The sequence below is a fragment of the Rhyacophila brunnea genome, unplaced genomic scaffold (assembly GCF_057557595.1).
Source record: "Rhyacophila brunnea isolate RB1 unplaced genomic scaffold, BYU_Rbru_1.0 scaffold_10, whole genome shotgun sequence".
Classification (NCBI taxonomy): domain Eukaryota; kingdom Metazoa; phylum Arthropoda; class Insecta; order Trichoptera; family Rhyacophilidae; genus Rhyacophila; species Rhyacophila brunnea.
In genome coordinates, this window is record NW_028232752.1 from 43,804,011 (window position 1) to 43,825,726 (window position 21,716).

A 21,716-nucleotide genomic window follows, 5' to 3' on the forward strand; every position below is an offset into this window, starting at 1 on the left:
TAGGGCCATGGTTATATTTACATTATTTAATATATAGATTTAATATTTTTTAAGTAATGCTTGTTAGCTATTAACTCAACCAATGGAATGGAAGAGTGAAAAAATATTATTTAATTACCTATAACTATTTCTTGTGATTACCATAGTAAAGATACATTGTATGTATATTTTAATAATTATTGAAACATTTTTTACACGTTATCTCTCTATGTACTTATTTTTGTAACGCAATTTGATTATTTTATTGCAGAGAATAGCAATTTTGCAAATCATTTAACAGCCTACATGCCCAACGTAGGTCAAAGTGGAGATTTTTTTGAAATTTTTAAAGCATTAGTCTGAAAATTCCTTAAACGTTGTAGATAATCTATTTTTTATATAAAAGAAGCCTTAATATCTTTTATATTTATTTTAAATATTTGATGACTGCATAAAGTATTTTTATTACATAAAATTATATTATTTTAAACCAGTCGATCTAATGTTTGAGAATATAGTCATATTTCAGTACATCCATGTGCAATGGTGTTAAGATTTTTTAGATCTATTAATTTTTAAACGCATTTATAAAACCATTAGTAAAATTAATGTTAACATTATATAGTGAAATATTTACGATAATAAATTATATTTTATAATCTCTGTGATCCCAAATTTGACAACATGACAACCATCACATTTAGCCGCACTAACTGACTGGGCCATCTACATAAATTGGATGATTTACGCATTGCAAATGAACTCACATTGATCACCTCTTGATCGAACTTGTAAAATATGAAAAGATAGTGTGTAGTTAGATTTTAACATTGCATGTGACTGTGGAGAGACCTAGAGGAAGCAAAGGCATCGCGTAATAACGGAATAACAAAAGGAGGAAGAAGAGTTCTTTATAAAAAGTAATTTCACATAATATAAATATATTTCTATTGAACTGTGTAAAGCTGAATTGAAGTTTTCACCAAGGGATTTTGATAAGAGAAGTTGAAAAGAAATGTGTGTATTATAATAAGTGCTTATATCTATTTTATTCGTTTGAGATACACAATATTCGTCACATTGAGTTTGTGAAATAAATCATTTGCCTAACGACACAAAGGGTAGATTTAAAATGACAGCAATATGACGCCATCGACATAATAATGAGACAAATAAAATAAAAGAAATTCCCTTGAACATCTGTATAATAATATTTTTATTCAATGGATCATTTGAGTGATGCAAAATTGAATAAAAATTTATGAAATAAAAATAAGCTTTATTTTATAAGATTTTCAATATTTTGTATTTATATAATATTTCTATCGCAAAAAGTATCTTGGTATGAATATAATCTGTAATAATATTGGATCGTTTTATAAAAATCTAAATAACGACGATTCAAATTATTATGTAAATTTGCCAAAATTAATATTTTTCTATTAACATTATTATAATATTTATTTGTTATTTGTCACAATATATCTGTTAAAATTGTACAATTTTATTATATATAGGTACTAAGCATTTATAAAACTATTTTGGTTTTAGAAAGCAGAACGTATTAATTTATAAAACACTATTTTCCTTCCTCTTCCTCTTTTCTTTTTCTTCTTCTTTAGGCGATCTGAGCTTTATCACGTTCTACACGGAACAGTTTGTTGGAGCTTCATTTTTACCAGTCACGAGGGTTATTAAGCCACATGGCCTAGGCTTAAAGCTTAGCTTCTGCTAGGTTTTCCGTTGAAACTTTTGTTGGATAATAAATAATTAGAGAATACTGTACCCCAATCATCTCATAATGTAACCAATGTAGGTACTATAGTTTTTTGATTTTGATATTACACACAATATCTCTATAATTTACGATTTGTTTGAGAACGTACACTTTATATTTATACATATAAAAAGCCACATCTTGGATGCTTCAATTTTTCGTAATATTACCTAATTTAGCTTTCATACAATTATGCCATAATTGGGAATATAATATCAAACTATATATTATTATACTCAGTCTTAGGTATAGTCTCACGTCTAGATTACTAAAGAGACAACTCATTTTACGAAACCCACTTCCTGCAATCTCAAAATTTATTTTATTTTTTAAGTATTCAATTTTACAATTTTACAAAGTAGGTACCGAGTTACTATAAATTAAATCAATTAATTTTCACTATAACCATATTATTATAGAAACATAAGACAATATAAACATTTTTATACCATTAAAACGCTTTAAATATATCGTTTTCTGTGAAAATATTTCTAAAAAGTGTGTAAATTGTTTCAGCCGAAATGCCGTCTGAATACTGAACGTATTGTGCTTCGACTTGAATAAAATTTTGATGAAAAATAAATAAAAAGAAAAATTGTAATATTATGTATCAATAATTTAGAATAATATTCTATATTATGTAACAATATTATTTTATAAATCTACATAATAAAAATATCCATGCTTTATCAAAATATTAAAAGTTAAATTATATATTACTTATATTAATTCTAATTGGAATACAAATCCAGGGATATTTTTTTTAAGAATTAAATAAACGAAACCCCGTAAGAACAACATAATATAAAATAACTACGGTTTAATAAATGATATTAATGCTATCAACCAGAGGAATTGATGGAATTTGAATTTAAATCTATTATGGTGTAATATGATTTAGGAATAGATCAATGTTTTTTTTTTCATTTCAGTATATTATATTGATAATATTTTATATTATTGATGAAAACACAAAATCTTATTGATTACGTATTACATTTTTAATGAATAAAGGAAATCAATAAGACATATCACTAAAATGACATCTTAGTTCTTCTTTTTTTCTTTAATTCTTTAAGTTTCATTAGGTCAAACAAAAAACTAGTATTCTATTTACTCGAAAATGCTCTATTAAATACCTGTAATAAATATAAGATACAAAATCATATATTGATAATTTCTTCTTCTTAATGTTTCATCTTATGTATTTTCTAACGAATTTTTGAAACGAAGATGGAACATTGTTTTTAAATTTCTAAAAAATGTGTTTAAACCAGTAGTGCATACTTATTGGGCAAGATATACGTTTTTTTTCTAGTCTAGTTTTTAGTATATCTTTTCATGTACAATGAACTGAAACACATTAATAATTCCGCAGAATGTGGTCAAATTAATTCTTTTTTTGTGTAAAATTGAACTTCAGAATGATCACAACTTTATTATTTGACAAAATAATTATTGATATGTACCGATTAATTTTAACATGTCCAATTTAAATAACAGTAAACCGAAATATTTGTATTTTTTCTCTTGTATAATATCTCTAATAGACTTAGGTGAATTGCACATACAAACTCGTTTCAACTGTAATAATATGTCAATTTTGTCAGCGTTTGCATAACATAATAATATAAATTAATGTGATATCGAAGAAAGCGTCGATTACAACATTATTGGTTAGATTATAAAAAAAACAAACGTTGACGAGTGTAACATAGTTAGAAGCGTTTGTCAAGAATATCACTTGTGAGTGTAATTCAAAAAGTCTAAGCTACTATACGTTTAATCCATAATACTTTTCATAGCGCGCCAGTTGCTTTTTAAGCTTGTCTAGATGATCACCTCGCCCCCACATTGGTCTGTCAGTGCAAGATGGTGAAGTAAAAAATAAATAATGGCAGTTATAGTAATATAATGATAATTCATGTTCCGAATTATCCTCCCTATAATTGAAATACTGTACCTACAATAGGTATATTTTATAATTGATAATTAATGTACTCAATATTTTCGCCTGTATAATATTTCTGTGCACAGTCACTGTTTATTTGTTGGATTTTATTTATTTGACATTTGGGTTTTTAACTGTTTAACTATTTGCATCGGTCTGCGCGTACGCGAATGCAGCATTGTTTACAATGAACACATTGGTATCGAGTCAAATTTCAGTGTGCATTGGGAGTTACAGTCGCTCTGCATACTGGTACCATAACTTATTCTGAGATAGTAATTTTAAATAAACCTTGTCTCATATCTAGTCATAGAAACTTATTGTTTATCAGGTGGGGTGAATAACTTTTAATTTTAATACGAGTAGTTTCACAAGCTATAAAGCCTTCTCTAATACGATTAACGGAACCCAAAGTAAACAAACCCTTCGCGATTATAATGTAGTATTGGGGTTATATTGTAGAGATTATACGTATTCCACCAAGCCAACATCGTCTATCAATATACATGACAGCAAGTCACTTTGTATGCAATGTCTTATATTATATTAAAATAATTATGTTTTCTAATCTCAAACAATTAAGTTTACACACGATCTATTAATAATCAGATTCAAGGCTCAACAGAAATAATTTTATTTTATTATTAGAGAATACTAATTATTCCAAAGCATTTCTTCCTTTCCTACTGGCCTTTGCCTACTGCCTACTGCCTACTACATAATACTATGGTCCGGAATAGTAACTTACAGAAAATAATATGTATAGATTAATTGATGGTAATATATTTAGGTCTCAAATTAACATTATATGAATTCATTACCCACCAACATTTTTACCACATTCCCTTTTTCTACTCACTAATATTTAGCACCCCAAAATGTTAACCCTCATAGAAACAACTCTTGAAAGTTGTAAAATTCATATCTATTTTTTAACCATGTTCAATCCCAACAAGATCATATACGGGCCTCTACAGAGTAGAGGTTATACTAATAGATTTTACGAGAAATGGGTGGTACCCAGTAGGTACCCACTTGTTCAAGATTATTAGTTTATAATCTGGTTTCAAAGATAGATTAAAAAATAATATATGAATGTTTGCCAGAATTATTTTTATTAATTAGGCAACCCTTTATAAAATGCCATCCTGCACGATCCACCTATCCGCACGAGACGTAATTTCCATTAGGATCGACAAATATTTATTTTAAATGAATACTTATAAGTATATGAAACTAATATTTTATTCCTTCGAACATAATATACGTCTTTGTGTTACTTTGTAACTTTTTTTTAATTTTTGCGAAACCTCTGGGATTTGCCATACAGATAAACTCAACATAGTAACTTATTCATATCAAGATTTTAACAGTTGCACATATTTATGTATTGCATATATATTTATTATAAGATTTCTACGATAAATATAATAAAAATGTGTTATTCGGTAAGTACTTAGTTTGTAATTAGAACAAGCATAATAAAAAATAGGTCAAATTAGAGTGCAGTGCCGTGCAATTTTTAATATAAAGCCATCGTACATTGTATAATGAGTTTAGTCCTCCATTTTCTACGTCCAACAAAGAACTCATATTTATGGTCTATACGATATATTGAATCTGTGTGTTATTTTCTAAATACAACATATTACGAAATTATAACTATAGTACATACCTACTAATCATTATTCATTACATACTTTTAAACGAATAAAATATCATTATTCAATATCAAATATATATATATGTTGGTCTAAATAGAGTCTAGACTTCTAATAATGTAGAACGATAATAAAAGGATTATTAATTTTATTAATAGCTATTAATTAAGAAAACTGCTGGATTTTAGGATTTGAAAATCCTCAAGTGATTTATGAGGAACTGATATATTCTGAATAGGGTATGGCTTGGTTTAATTTCTGGACAGGAAGTATCATTTTGTCGTGATATGATTATATTTGCATTGCATTGCATTGCATACATGCATTATATAAATGAACTTGAAAAGACCTATCATAATGCACGTGAATTATGGCAATTATTGCAAACCATATTAGTGGGCCGTGTTATATACCAATTTTCCGATGTTAACAGGCCTCCAAGCTTATGTGATTTTAACACAGTTAGACATCTTTCATTTGAGTTTTTCAAAATATAAGACTACGTTGATAAGCAAAAAAACATTCCCGATCTCAATCAACCAATCAGGTACTTCATCTGGATGTATGCTCAAAAGTCATGGAAGAAAGGCGAACAAAATAATCATCTGTCGGAGGACCCAAAACATTAATTTTAATAATGTTACATACTGTAAAATAATTTCTATGTATCAGTATTATAGTATCGAACTGAAGAAATTTTATATTAAAAACATTGATTATAATATTAAAGTCATTATAACAAATCTGCGTTTATGTAGATACGCAACTGCCATATTCTGCTAATGTGGTAAACTTACATACTTTTTTGGAATGAATATGAAATTCCACGTAAATTTTATTTAGGTAGTTGTATTTTTGTGATTGCTTAAAATTTTTAATCAGTTTATTAATTATTATTATTTTTAAATAATCTACTTTCTTTACGAAATACAAAAAGTGAATAAAGATAAAGTCTAGATAGATTTTCAACAAGCTATTATTAAATTTTGAAATGTATTTTCTATACACAAAGAACTCAATACCACTCAGATAAACGACAACTGATTTCAGTTTGCAACCATTAAATGTACAGATTGAACACGAATCCAGCTTACACATTTTGTTCCCTGTTGGATTTTCGTACTTATTTTAGACATTCTTGATTACCCAAGGGATAAGCAACAAGCAATTCTCTGTACTTTTTAGCTTTGCAACTGTTATTTCCATAAAAAGGTTATCTCAGAAATGGTCGACTATTCAAATTGCATCATTAACGAAGACTGATTTTTTTGTTGATTATGAGTAAAAATTGGGTCTGTATTTTTTGCAATTTAACAAATTTTAAACAAAATTTTCTATTATTATTGAAATTAGGTGGACCTACCTATAATTATTCAGTTGATTACAAAAATATATATAATTTCAATTTGAAATATAATACAATAGTGTCTGAAATGGAAAAATTCTAAATAATATTTTTTTGTGTTCAATTACTTTTAAGAAAACATTGATTTCTCACTAATAAATTATTTTAATTTCTAATGAATGATATTTGTAAGATTTTTTTTTATGGTTCAATTGATTTAACGTGTATTAATTGGTAGGTACTTAATTCCAAAATATTATTTATAAATCATTTCATATTTACTACAATATGCTTTCAAATAGCACATAATCGTTTGCTTAGTATTACATTTTTGCAACATTTTTTAATAATATATTTAGCAACGGAGAGAAGCATTTGTTTATCACACTCAGTATTAGCTTTAAAAATATAATATAAACAAAAAAAATGTGTTTGTACTTGAACTTCTATAATATATAATATTATATATTAATAATGCGGGTTTTCTGTAATCAAAGGTGTCGGAAACAGTAATACGATCTTACACAAAATATTCATAGCTACTCTGGAAGACATGGCATACAGATGATTTTTTACAAAATGTCCAAGATAACTCCAGTATAGGACAGACTTGATAGAGGAACTTACAAATTAATTAGAAGTCGTTGAGTAGAGTAAAGATAAATAAAGAACGACTAGAAAAGTCTCGAAGATAAAGGTAACAATGTAATACTTTTCTGAAACAAAACTAGTGCTTATCAATAACTGCGTCTATCCGAGACAACAAATATCTATAGACATAGGTATGTATGATGAGATTACTCGCAGAAACAAACTGGCATGAGTCACATTTAGATAACTAAATAGTATCAATTCAAAAGTAACCTCCGATTCTGCTTAAATCTTAAAGTTTTCAACCAATGTGTGTATACGTATAAATTTAAATCACGAATTCTCAATAAAAGAAAAATTATAAAAAACTACCAGTATCGCAAAATGACATGAAATAGTGTGTGTTAATAATAACGTAAAAATCCACTAAATAAATCTATGGATTTAGTGGCAGACAAAAATAAGAGATTTAATAGAGGCAACAACCTAAGAAATATCAAAATAATGAACACATAGTTCAGCGAATGAATAACCGATAGGCAAAATGCGGTCCGAGGGGCATTTAATGAATTTAAGAGTGCTGTGAAGCCAGTTGAATTGACGAACTCACAAAATTTGATAGATGTACATATGTGGCAGCAAAGTGTTATGGACTAAGAATATTGTACAAAACTAGAGGTTTTTCATATAGTACTAAGTTGACTACAACTGATTATTATTATATTTAAAAAGTCATTTACCTCCATAAACACGTCATTCAAACTTTAAAACTGTTTTAAAATATTCTTCTATCTATTATTGACTAATCGTTACTTACTTTGTAACTAATGCTTTCGTAATGCTAGTGTAAATAAATAAACAAATTAATATACGTAAGAACAAAGTTACATAAATTATTAACAAATTATTTTCAAGTTTTGTACCTAATAAGAGTTCTAACTTTATTTGATAGAGATTATATGGCATCTATCGATTTTTATAAAAGACAACGGTAATACGTTATACAGAAATACTATTTTTCTAGAAGTAGGTGAGTATATAAAATAATTTTACGGCCCATGTGAAAACCTGTCAATTCATTGTCAGAAATCGTGCAAAAAATACAGATAACTAAAGGAAGTCTTTGCAAGCAATATTATTTATTATTCTGATCGCATTTTCCAGTTATTAAATTTGACATTCATTTGATAATATTGTTCATAATAATAATATTCGTAATAGCGAAAAACAAACTACAAAACTATCGTTGTTGGTACATAACAGGGTAATTAAGAATTTAATTATAATCGCATTAAGTTGAACAGATATCTAACGAAGTTTGTTGTTCTATTCGATAAATTTATGAATTTTTGTACTATAATCATAATATTTTTGTATCTATTAGATATAATGTGAAAAATATAAAAAAAACTATATTATTTAATAGTCATAATAACACTCTAACGAATACTTTTAATGATTCGGTTCATTAAGAAAAGACTAACCATAAGTTTTAGCGTCAAAATGATGTTACTAAGGATAATAATATCTACAAAATTACATAAGCTTTTAAATATTTCTTACTTCTGAAATAAGCTATTTTTCATTCAATAATAATGCATAATTACGACATTATTAAAGAGAAAAAAGTGATACTATATTATACATCTCGTGACGGAATTACAAATTATGGAGTTTAATAAAATTGTACTCCATATTTACCATTTACGTAGTGGCATTTTGGTTGAAAATAATATATTATATTATAACATAAAGTATAGTTTGATCTGTACATGCTAATGATTATTGCAATAATTGTTGAATAATTTATACTAGTTGTACTATTTGTTTATTGTATTTTAATTGAATTTTCTTTATATCCAATAATTGAGCTTCGGTAACATCACAAATTATACTTAAATAAATCATTCTTTAGGTAATCTAATCAATATCAATTTTATAAATGAAAATTTATACTTGGGTAATGATTTATTAATATTTAGCTATTTTACACATTATAATGAACATGACTACAAAAATCAAAAAAAACGTTCACACCATAACATTGTGCTAACAATATTTTAAATATACATACAGGATAATGAGTAAAAAACTAATACACCGAAGCACGCCATATGTGTTAAACCTTTCTTAAATATTCAAATCGATTTAAGTGAATGTAGTTATTGTTCTCCTAGTATCGCTATTACAGATAGTATATTAATTCTGCAACTTGGTAGAACAAACAACGGATGTTCCCGGGACATAGTCAATACTACCAAATTGAATTGAAGATGTTACAATCAAATGAATTATAATATGTTTAAATTACCTGAAGATTACTTGTAGTCTTGGACTGCGACTCATATCTGTTACTAAATGCTCGAGGGACCCGCCATCTCTGTATCGCAAGTTGAGGTGCTTCTTGTAAAACAATTCCGCCATTCACTTCTTTACTCTGAAAGCATTAATAATCCAAATGATGTAACAATATATTTATGTTAGTGGTATAAATTTGTAGACCAATAATAAAATAATATTAAGCAATTTAAGTTTATTCTAAATAAGTTAGTGTTCATTTATTGGTAGAATTCCGTTTAATACTTATTAATATATTTTTTTGAATTTCAATAATATGCAAAAAGACGAGATATTTATTTCATTTAATCTAGTAATATATTTCAAACGACATTCTGTCCATCACTGTGAGAAAAATACATAGGTAGGCAAGAAAAATGACACACGTGATCCATTAAATTGATACAGCACATTATTTAGTCCTTTCAAAATTATGTATGTTCAATGAAAAATTATACATTTTATTTATAACATTTTTTAATTGTGTATGTAACAAAATACCTCGATTAGAAAACTATTAAATTTATTTATTTTTATTAAAATTACGTATTCCTTATAGGTATTATAATGTAATATTATGAAGTAATGTTATACCTTATTATATTTATTAATAATTCATGTATATATTATGGAATTATAATAACAAATATTATATTGATATCAAATACAACTATTTTTATTATTTTAAATATATTTAAAAATATGATAATATATGACGGTACCTACTAAGATGCAATTATCTAATCATTACAAAATAAAATACAAATGAATGATTAATCTTTTCAAATATGACGTTTTGTTTTCATAAAATAATACCATATTAGTCCTTAAACGCCAATTAATATTCAATGAGAAATGATAAATATACCTTTTTTAATTTGCTGATCATTAAAACGCATTATTTTCAACGTGGTAACAAAATATTCAATATTTCTTTACACAACTTTCAAATGACTGTCATGTCATGTCTGTTGTTTTATAATGCGCATTTTTACCCAATACAAAATGCTCAGTCATCTAACGAGTGGAGCGTTGGTAACTAGGGTAATACATTCAGGAGCTAATGTCATTTGTCAGTCAAGGAAAATGTTTCATTAACATAACAGTGGCCCTTTATCTGTCTGCCTTTGTCCATTTTTGATTCTATTATTTTCTTCTTTCGCAACCCGTATTTTTATTATTTTATATATTTTTTTAGTTTTTCCTTTTATTTCTGTTGAATGTAATAAGATTTTCTAAATACCGAGGAGATATTAACTTTTTAGTCTTACAGAAACTTATTACGTACTTATAAGATTTTCTCTACCTCGAATATATTATCTACTCAATACATTCAGTTTATAAGAATATTATTTAACATAGTATTTCGAATTTTAATAGAGGTTAAGTAATGTTAATATAATGCATTATTTAGATTAATTCATGATTTTTTTGTATTCTATTATTATAGATCTCATAGATTAAAAGTCTTTAAAATAGATTCATTTGATTGTATTTGACTGAATCTTGTGTAGGGATCTTTATTATTTATATGCAATTAAAAGCACAAAAATATGAATTTATTGTAATGGTATTTTTTATAACTGTAATTTCCATTACCGATCAATACTCACGGTATACAATATCCATGAGTCAAATTTATCATTAATAAGCCAACAACTGAAATGAAAATTTACGTTCTTTCTTTAAAACGTCTTAAATAGTAATACATAATATTTTAAAACAAACGAATTTTATACTGCGGTATTTTTAGCTGTGTGTAGAGCACTTACAATAGCTAACAATTAATTTAAGTTTTCTAAACTCTCACCACATGTAATGTATCTATGCGGAATTCTAATTAGATTATCAAAGAAAAAGATTTGAGACATAAGTTTGATCTTTTAGAGTCTAGACAAATGAGCGGACATCGATCCAATATAATGCATAAGGTACAGCCTCCTCATACAATTTACTCCATTGTCGGTGAGTTTACAAGCTTTGTGATTTTCTCAAAGCTTGTGTATTTTACCATGTTTTTATGAGCTCGCATTCTTGTTTGTCCGGTACAGATTTTTTCTTGTTTGTCCAAGATTTTTAACTAACTTCCCGACTAGACATTTGAAACTTTTAAAATATATCAGAAAACGACGACAATGCATTTTTTTAAATACTTTTGGCCATCTTTAAGCAGAATTGAATTCATTTTCAGTTAATTCTGTTTTGTATGTTTCGGAAAAAATTCGTTAAAAGTAATATTTACTACTCACTATTATTGGTTGCTAAGTGGGTCCTAGCAACTAAATTATTAATATAAACGTGCGTTACTATGGAAATCAATATGAAATGTCAAAATGACATTTCTGTATTCTATAATATTAATTTATTCAGTATTTCTATCAAGAGCAATAAAAAGTTTTTAATAATACATATAATTGTCAAGTTTATATGATTCAACAAAAAATTTAAAAAAGTGGTAAGTATATAAAAAGTTCTTTTTATATTTCCTAGTTAATAATGATTGTTTTACTAGTAGCGTTTTGTTCTAAGTGTATGTTAAACATACATAATTTTGAAAATACCTCTGAGAAAATATACCTATAACAAATAGAAAAAATCTTTTTTGAAAAAAATACGACACCCAGCAGGAATCGAACTTGTATCTCTCGGGTTTCGCGCCAATGCACATATACCACTATGCTATAGGTATCTATATTATCTATAGGACAAATTTTAATTAATGGCTCTAAATACTCTCTGAAGCGTTTTCCAAATTGAGTTACTATTGGCGATGGGGTTTTGTATTTTTAAATGAAAGTAGGTAATTACTAACCGAAGTCACGGACCACTCCAAGATTTTTTTGTTATGACTGGAAATTGTTAATAATTTAATTAACACTATATTTTTTATTCAACGAATAATTCACAAGATTTAAGAATGTGATATTCTAATTATTGAACATACATAATTTTGAAAACACTTCTGAGAAAATAAATATAACTAATTGAAAAAATCTTAGTTGAAAAAATACGACATCCAGCAGGATCGAACCTGCATCTGTATTTTTTAGTCGTAGCATAAATATAACTATTTAGTATGCAATTTTCAGATTATATTGAAAAAACTACATTATGATGAAAAATACTGTATGTTTTTGCTACAAAATATATAACTATTTTAAATAATTTAGTGGACTGTAAAAATGAATGGTTATGATTTCCCATATTTTATCACATGAAACGTAATACGAAAGATTTTTTAAATTGAGTGTCTAAAACACTCAAAGGCACAGAAAGTTCGCCCGTGGGAATACCTACCCAATGGGGTACCCAAACATTTCGTAAGTATTGGCATAAAAAATAAATAGAGCAAATACTGTTCAGAGTGTAATATACCCCGCGTGACTACATTACAATTTTATTTTATTTTATGGTGAGTATTTTTAGTATTTGTAGCAAGAACCCTTACCTTTCTATATATATTTTCTATATTTCTACAATAGCAGAGAAACCAATTGGTATAAATCAAGATTACAATATTATATTACGTCTGTAAAAATAGATTAATGTTACAGTTATTAAAAGTAGTGCTCTATAACATTTTATGATTATAAAAAACATCTGTGCATCTAATAATTTCTTTTATTCAGAAACTAATTCCAAAGTCTTTTCTGTACAAAATAATCGAATTTATATTGCCATGCTGTAATGATCAAAATAAATTCCATGTCTTTGGTTAAGATTATAAACCAATGACGAAGAACTCTAGATGAACAAAAATAGAAATTGGCTTGATGAAGGGTTAAGCATATTATGCTATTTTTGTACTTCAGTGGTAATCAAGTTATAAATGTATCGTTTTAAATACAGTAATAAAAATAACTATTTTTTAACATTTTCAAGATCAAATCTTTCAATAATATTATTTTAATAGTATTTCAAATTGTATAAAACAATAATAATTTATTATTTCCATGTAAGGATGTCATTAAAATTTTTGCTAATTGAAATGTTAGAGGTTTTTCAAAATCAAAAACATTAATAATGTATTAATAAATAAATATTTTCTTGCATTTGTGGATGTTTTTTCAGTTGACATCCTAATAAAACTCTTGACTAAAAGTAAAGTAGATTATTTTTTCGTTATTGAAAAAGTTTTCGTGACGTGTATCCGATACTTTGTCGAACTGTTTTTTGAAATGTGCTGAAATAAAGAAAAACCACTAGCAGCTATCTTCATGCTGACCGTTGTAAACGAATGTTTTTCATTCGGTGTATTATTTTTTAAACTTCGATTATATTCCAATAATTGAAATACATTTAAAGAAAAATACTAATTACCTATTATTTCAAATCCCAATCACGTGGTGGAAATATACCTAATATATTATAATATTAAATGAATAAATTATTTATTATTAATAATATATCCTCCGAAAAACAATTTATTTGGCACGTGTGTGCCCCCAAGTCCTTTTCATGTAAGTTAATTGGTCGTCCCTACATATTGATGGAATCGAGATATATTTAGGTTTAAATTGGTACAATGTCTTTTCACCATATTATATAATATTAATGAATAAATTCATGTGATTCGAGTAATAAGTTATATTGTATTGTTTAAATATTATGTTCTTAGAAAATTGGGTTTCATCTCTAATAAAATTTAAATTTTGAATATATCTGAAATACGTCATTAATATCGAACATACAAAAATCTGTATTAAATAAATATTGATATTAAACAATTTTCCTTTTTTACATTGTTTAATAAGTATTTTTATATTATTTAACGAATAATTCACAAGATTTAAGAATGTGATAATATTTTTTATCGAACATATAATATAATTTTAAAACACCTCAGATATAGTATACTAAAGTGTAGAAGGAAAACGGGATTTTTAATTGACTAATTCTACGACACAAATTTTGCTCACATGAAAAGCTTAATCAGGTAAAAGACATAAATTTTACAATTGGGTCTATGTATTAATATAATTACTAGCTGAGCAAGCTGTATCGCTACACCTTGCAGGTCACTTGGCATTATAATCTAATAGAAATAAATATAGGATTTTAATAAAATGATAAAACAAGTCTAATCACCATGAAACCCAATAACTTTGACTACCCTTATTAGTTTTATGTAGTAGGTAGTTTGGATATAGTTATAGTTTTTCATAAGAATGAATTTTTGCTCAGTTTGACGCGTTTTAATTGACAGGATAATCTTATTTTTCATGTATTTAGATTATTGCAGTAAAGATAATAAATGTTTTGATAATTCATTGCGGGAAGATCTCATAAGATTGAAAAAAAACTAAAAACTAATTCTCGTAAAAGGTCTTATAAGATAATTGCCACTCTCAAAGGGTGTGTCCATATTGTTTGCTTAGGAGGAAAAGTGGTATTTTATTTTTAAATTTATAAGTACTTAACATATTAATGAATAAATTTGAACATGCTAAATTTATTATTTAACAAATTATCTAGGAGAGGAAATATTTTTTTTTATTATTTTTAACACGTACAAAAATGGGAAAAGTAGTAGGTATTGTACTTATTGTATCTAATTGTGGCGTAAAATGGTCATAATTTACTAATATATTATTACTTGCCATAATCATGTATTTTATTTAGAGGTTATAAAAGATAACATAGCAAACAACATGCGTGATCTCATTATTTGCAATATTAAATTTTAAGAAACATTATTACAATTTAATAATTATTATTAGTAAATATAAACATTTAGTATTAATAGTTACTTACGATATAAAATAAGAAGAAAGGTTTTTGTATTGTTATATATAATTATTATTAAGAAATATAAGCATTATGAATACTTATTAATTACTTGTAACGTGACATGAATTTCAGTTACCTACCTAAATGTAAAAATAATAAAATTGCTGTATCAGGATAACTATCTATTTTATATGGAAGTATGTGATAAGTACTATTATGTGCTTATAGTGACAATGGACGGCTGTTATATAGGTACGTTACCGTTTTGGTTTTGAACCTTTGCCGTATAATGTGAAAAGGCTCACTCTTCTTCACACCACTAAAAGAATATAGCCGTTCGATTTTTTGCAGTAGGTACGGTCAAAACTCTATAATGTGAAAGGAGCGTTATTGTTGTTAGGTACCCACACTTTTTTCCTCAATCCTCGCAGTTAGATACCTACTTAAGATACTAACTACCTGGAATCTGGTTTTAATTTTTGAAAAGAAACCTACTAGGTACTACACCACTATAATTGGGTGTAGTCCTACGTTGTAGTTGGAAACCTGATAAATCTAATCATGTGAGTAATATTTTTATATGTGATAAATAACAAGTTTTAAATACAATTGATTTAGAAAATATGACAATAAATTACCTAACATTAATTAAACTATGAATCCAGTGAAAAACAATAACTGAAATATTATTACGGATGTTAAAAAAGTAAAATAAAAATTTTGAAAAATGAAATTATACAAAATAAATCTATACCTGAGTATATTTGGAGCATAAATTTAGAAAAAAAAATCGAATTGTTATTATTCGAATTAATATTTACTGGCTCTCAAGTACAGTAATTATTTATATTTTTATATTAACAAAAATAAAAAAAATAATATCTTACCATATTTGCTTTTTTCGTCTTTGACCTGGAAGGGCATATCTTTTTTCTAAAAAGCAGTGCAACGAATCCAACTATCAGGAATACTGCACAGACAGAAATGAGAGGCACAATCGTTGCGGTTAAATCTGCCGCAGATTTTACTGTACCTTCTGTTGCATTTAAAGCATTTTCCTCTCCACCCACTTCATTGGTCAATAAATGAACATTATTGTCTTTACCGACTTTGGTTAACACCGGCTTTGTCCCGGGAGGGTATTCAAAGAGTGGTACTATTGGATTTATCGCATGTAATTGTGTAGTAGTTCGGTTTTCTATAGCAGGTTCAGTAACATTAGAAACATCGGGTTCGTCTTCTATGTATGTTTTTGTTTGTACCCTTCTGTGATTCGGATTATTAGGTCGTTCAACAGGTCTAGAATAGTCAGGTATATTTGGTCTGTTGTTAACTGGGTACAGGTTAAAGTTCGGGGGTGGGGGTGGAATTCTCGAGTTAAATCCCGGCAGGGATAGAAATGGGGGGTTCACTCTCGGAGAATTGCCGTTTTTCCCAGGGAAAAAGCCTCCATGGCCGGAATTTCCACCCGCGCCGTTTTCAATTCTCACCCACACTTCGTTTTTCGACGTGAGTTTTCCGTCTGATACAGTCACGTACAAGAAAATATCTTTTCCACCCTGAAACAGATAATTTAATACAAATAATATAATATAATGTATAGCACTATTATGTTTCAATGAATGATATTAAAAGAATCTGAAACAATATTAATTGGATATACTTAAATTCATAAAATTATAACTACTAGACATATTATTATTTTTAGTTGGTATACACATACAAATCTAATATTTTAATACAAAACTCACAATAATACATTATTAAAAACGATAATTTGGATACATGCCTCTTAATGAATTCGTGGGTCTTATATTACGTATATTTCAAATAAGTAATAAAAATAAAAATTATAACATTTATATAGAAATACATAAAATAATATCTCCGCAAAAAATCAATACCTTTATTCTTTGTATTGTTTTGTTAAAATTATTCGAAGAATACTCACAAAAGCAAACCCAACAAAAAATAATTTATTCATAATATAATGTAAACCATTTTCCTTAAAAGTGTAAGCAAAATTAACCTGTATTGAAGTTTCATAAATAAATTGATTCTATAGAAAAGCTTGAAGCATACGTATTGAATATAAACATTCTATTTTATCGAAACTAACTGACCAATAAAATCTGTAACACGTGGATCCAATTTTATACACGAATACTTTCATTTCTTAAAAGCATATTGGTGTAACTAATGTATGTAAAATATCAACAAATATCAAAAAATCAACAAATGGTATAAATAGAAATATAATATTATGTAATTATTAAAGTTAGATATCGTATTAAAAACCCCAATTATAATTAACTGATTTTCCATTCAAAATAGATTTAGATTGTAAAACTCTGATGTATTTAAATTGTATTAAATACGTAAATAAATTTAAAAAAAACCATTTTTATATAATATATACTTCAATGGGTAATATACAAGATTAAAGTATTTTACATTCGATTGAACACCTCATCCCCAGGACTACAACATACATTACACTGCAACAAAATTATACTTTCAAAATGTGTAAATCAGTTCAGCTGCTTTTACAATTTGTGTTATCAACTTCCTTCAGTACGCTATATAATTTATAAATATCAGTCTTAGTTTTTCTGTGAATACGAAATATGAGATATTAAAGGCGGAAATGCACTTTTTATGTCTTCAAGTTCCTTATATTATTATGAAATATATTGAAACTAGGTGAAGACGTAGTCGACAATCTGAAACTTGATTAAAATTGAGCATACGTCTTCATCGATTTTCAATTAGAAGTATCTAAATAACTTTTACTAAATAATAAATTCAATTATATCCATAAACAGCTTTATAACATCCGATGTTACTATGTTATTTTCTGGTTTCTTTGCTGGAGGGTAATAAAAAAAGCTATTGGAAAATTTCCCAAAATTTTCTCAACCAAAAATGGTAAATATTTTATTACACGATGGTCGTTGGGAACATGCTATAGAGAATAATTTACCTTTTACATCGTCTTAAACTTAGCACACTTTTGATATTTATTTACAACTCCAAATGCTGTAAATGCAAATCCAATGTACATACATAAAATACTTATTAAACAACTTTCCTTATAGAAACTATTTATAAATATAGAAAGTGAACATTCAATTAGTTATGATGTTGCATTGAATAGTATTAATTCACAAAGTTCACACTAAATTGAATAGCAGATCTGTCTTTGTAATAAAATGAATGTGGATGAAATTTGAATCTTAAAACTGTATAACGAAATGTATAAAGTGTTTTACTGTTTTAAAAGACGTAATTAGGTATATATAAATTAATGTAGTTTTTCCACGAATAATCAAAAAACCAGAAAAAAAATTGTTAACTACATAACTGAAAGGTATCACTATCTAGAGGCATCAAAGTTATTATAATAAATATATACAAAGTAACTTCGCTCGCTCGATCGATTAAATAATTAAGCTTAATAAAAATACGTAACAACTTTACTAAAGAAAACAGTCCAAAAAGGTGTTTCATTCAGCTGTAGATTGAGAGAAAAGATAATCGAAGACATAAAAATATTAAAAAAAAAATGTGTGTCTATAAAATTTTTACATCTAGTAAGATGCACCGAAGCCTGGAAATAAAGTAACTTAGTTACATGACAGACGTAAAAGTATTGGAAAAATTAAAATCCCACATAGGCCCTACATAAGGAAGGATAACGGGAACATGAATTCGCATCCGTTTTTAAGTTGAAAATTAAGAATTGTGAGTATATTTGCGAGCTTAGCTTGAATAATCTGTAAACTTTGTAGGAAAATTAATGTACATATATTTATATATGTGTATTACGATTCATTATTTTTATATATTAGAAAATAGAAATTGATTTTTATATAGAAATATTAACATTATAATAGAGTAAACGTGGCCGTGGTAAAATTGATAATATAGCCATATTACATCAGGTACCTATCATTAGTGATGGGAAAAAAAATTAATTTGGCAACATGAGTTAAGCATTACATCTTCAATTTTGAGCATAATTAACATTATATAGAAAAATATATTGGGTAAACGTTTCATTGGAGTTTGTAATTTATTTTTCTGTTCTATTTTACATTTTGAGTTCTTAATGGTCTATAACTATATACTCCATAACGATACAAAAAAGAAGAACGTTGTACGAAATTCTTAGATTTAGTTACCATGAATAAAAATCATTATTATGCAAAATTAATTCATAAAATTATTAGGTAATTAAAATGATCTATATGGATATCATTTTATCTTGTTCATTTTCTTACACTTATTAGGGAGACTAAATAATACTTCATTGACATACAATACTAATAATAAAACTAGAGAATCTATCTATCTCTCCGTCTATTTAACTAAAATTCTAAAAAATACTGGACAATATTGATGAAAGTTGTACATGATCACCGTTTTGAGACTATACTGTTGTGCATGATCACCGTTTCTCGATATTTCAGATAAATTTTTGCTTTTAAAAATTCTATTTTAGCGCACTTTTAAGGTAGATAAGGTGACCTTAGAAATCGAATAAATCCTGTTTCCACAACAATATAAGGAAATGCACGGGTAGAGAAACACCGCCGCTAGATATCGAATAATAAATTACCTGTTTCTCGTTTGTATGTATCTGTCTATCTTTTATTTCGTATTTCACGTGGAGAAAGTCGGAGGTTATTTCCAGTATTAAATTTTATATATTTTGTTTACTAGCAATAATTACTGTTTCAAATTTTTATTTGAACGATACTAAAACCTTTTTATTTTTACAAAAAAAGAACCAGTTTGAAACTTAAATATATTAACTACCTGCCTTTTTATTGTGAATAAATTAAGTAGGTAGGTTACTGCTCTTTGTTTCAGATTTATATTTTTTATAACAGCTTTAGCAGGTATTTGTAACACTAATGCGATTGAAGCTATTACTGTACACAAATTTAATGAGTAGGTACAAGCCCTTGTATTCATCCCAGATAGTTTAATATATTTTTGATATAACAAAGTATCAATCTCTTCATTCGGATTTTTTTCATAATATATATTTTTTTTACTCTTAAGTGAAGCATGTGGCTTTGCATAGGATGAAGTAAACGGTTTATGGTTAAATGATTGTTAGCCATTTTTCCAGCTTTAAAGTTATTTTACAGTGTGTACCTAATATATCTAAGTTTTTAACTCGATTAATCAATATAATATCGTTTCAATTAAATTCTCACGTGTGTTTCTAGTATATATGTGTTCCTTCCAATATCTATAAAATAATGTTCGAATTAAATGTTAGATAAATTTTTCACACATATATAAGACTAAATAAGTCTTGTGATCGACAACCATAAAATTTAATTTGTTATATTATTATAAAGGTAACCAAAAAAAATATACAGGTACACAGAATTTAATAATTTCATTTGTTTTAAATATAAAAACAACCTGAAAAACTAATATTTTTAAATATCTAAGAAAACCGATAAGCAGATTGGAATATTATTATATAATGGCATGTGTTTAAGAGAAATTACTGATTCCATTGATATCTTTAATATACATAAAAAAATATATTTACCCTATCTTTGAGACTTTCATTGATGTAAACCACCCCTGTAGAATTATCGATCGTGAACGGCAGCCGCAAGTTTTCTGCCTCTGTATCCTTTGGTCCATGGTGAACAGGCTGCAAGCCGAAGATCAGAGGGTCATGTTCTTGATCAGCAGCTCTCACCCTCGTGACTACTGAGCCAACTGTCTCCGTTGAAGGTATATTCCAGTTTCTCTCCAACTGGAGAATAGGCGGTGTGTTTTCGCTGTTTTGGCATGATACTGAAAAGGAAGAGAATTTTTTTTTGTAATTTTTATGTCAATATTTAAAAATTATGCTTATGTATAAAACAGTTATGCAGCTCATTTTACTTTGAATAACAATGACATAACATCATAAACTAAGGTCAATTCACTGCTGAATAAAAGCTCCATCTAGCTCTTTCTACTCTTCTCGATTTATAGTTCTTCGCTACTATGTGCATTTACTAAACTTGATAATTTAGTCAATTCAGCGGAGTGTAGAGCATCCTTATTTATTTTTTCTGTAATAATAACATTCCATACAAATTCAATAACATTTTACCCAGTAGTTATCTACTTACCTATTAACATATTTTTAATAAAAAAAATGTTAACAATGAGCAATATAATGCTATTATGTAAATTAAAATACATCTGTGTGGTGACTATAGCCATAAAAAGAGGCAATCTAGTCATTCAGTAACACTCATGAGAAAGAAACTATCAGAATAAATCCTTCAGGCTGCTAGATTGATGGGATAGTAAGATTATGCA

General features: G+C 27.0%; 1 protein-coding gene across 1 annotated transcript in view; it reads right to left on the bottom strand.

The window, feature by feature from the left end:
• Cad96Ca (tyrosine kinase receptor Cad96Ca) overlaps positions 1–21,716 on the bottom strand; it is a 157,565-nt gene that overhangs the window by 52,474 nt on the left and 83,375 nt on the right. The window contains exons 2-4 of the mRNA XM_085949207.1: positions 20,947–21,200; positions 16,259–16,930; positions 9,616–9,741 (exon numbers count right to left, since the gene is read on the bottom strand). Of these exons, the coding sequence (XP_085805333.1) occupies positions 9,616–9,741; positions 16,259–16,930; positions 20,947–21,200 (1,052 nt within the window). The remainder of the gene's footprint in view (positions 1–9,615; positions 9,742–16,258; positions 16,931–20,946; positions 21,201–21,716) is intronic.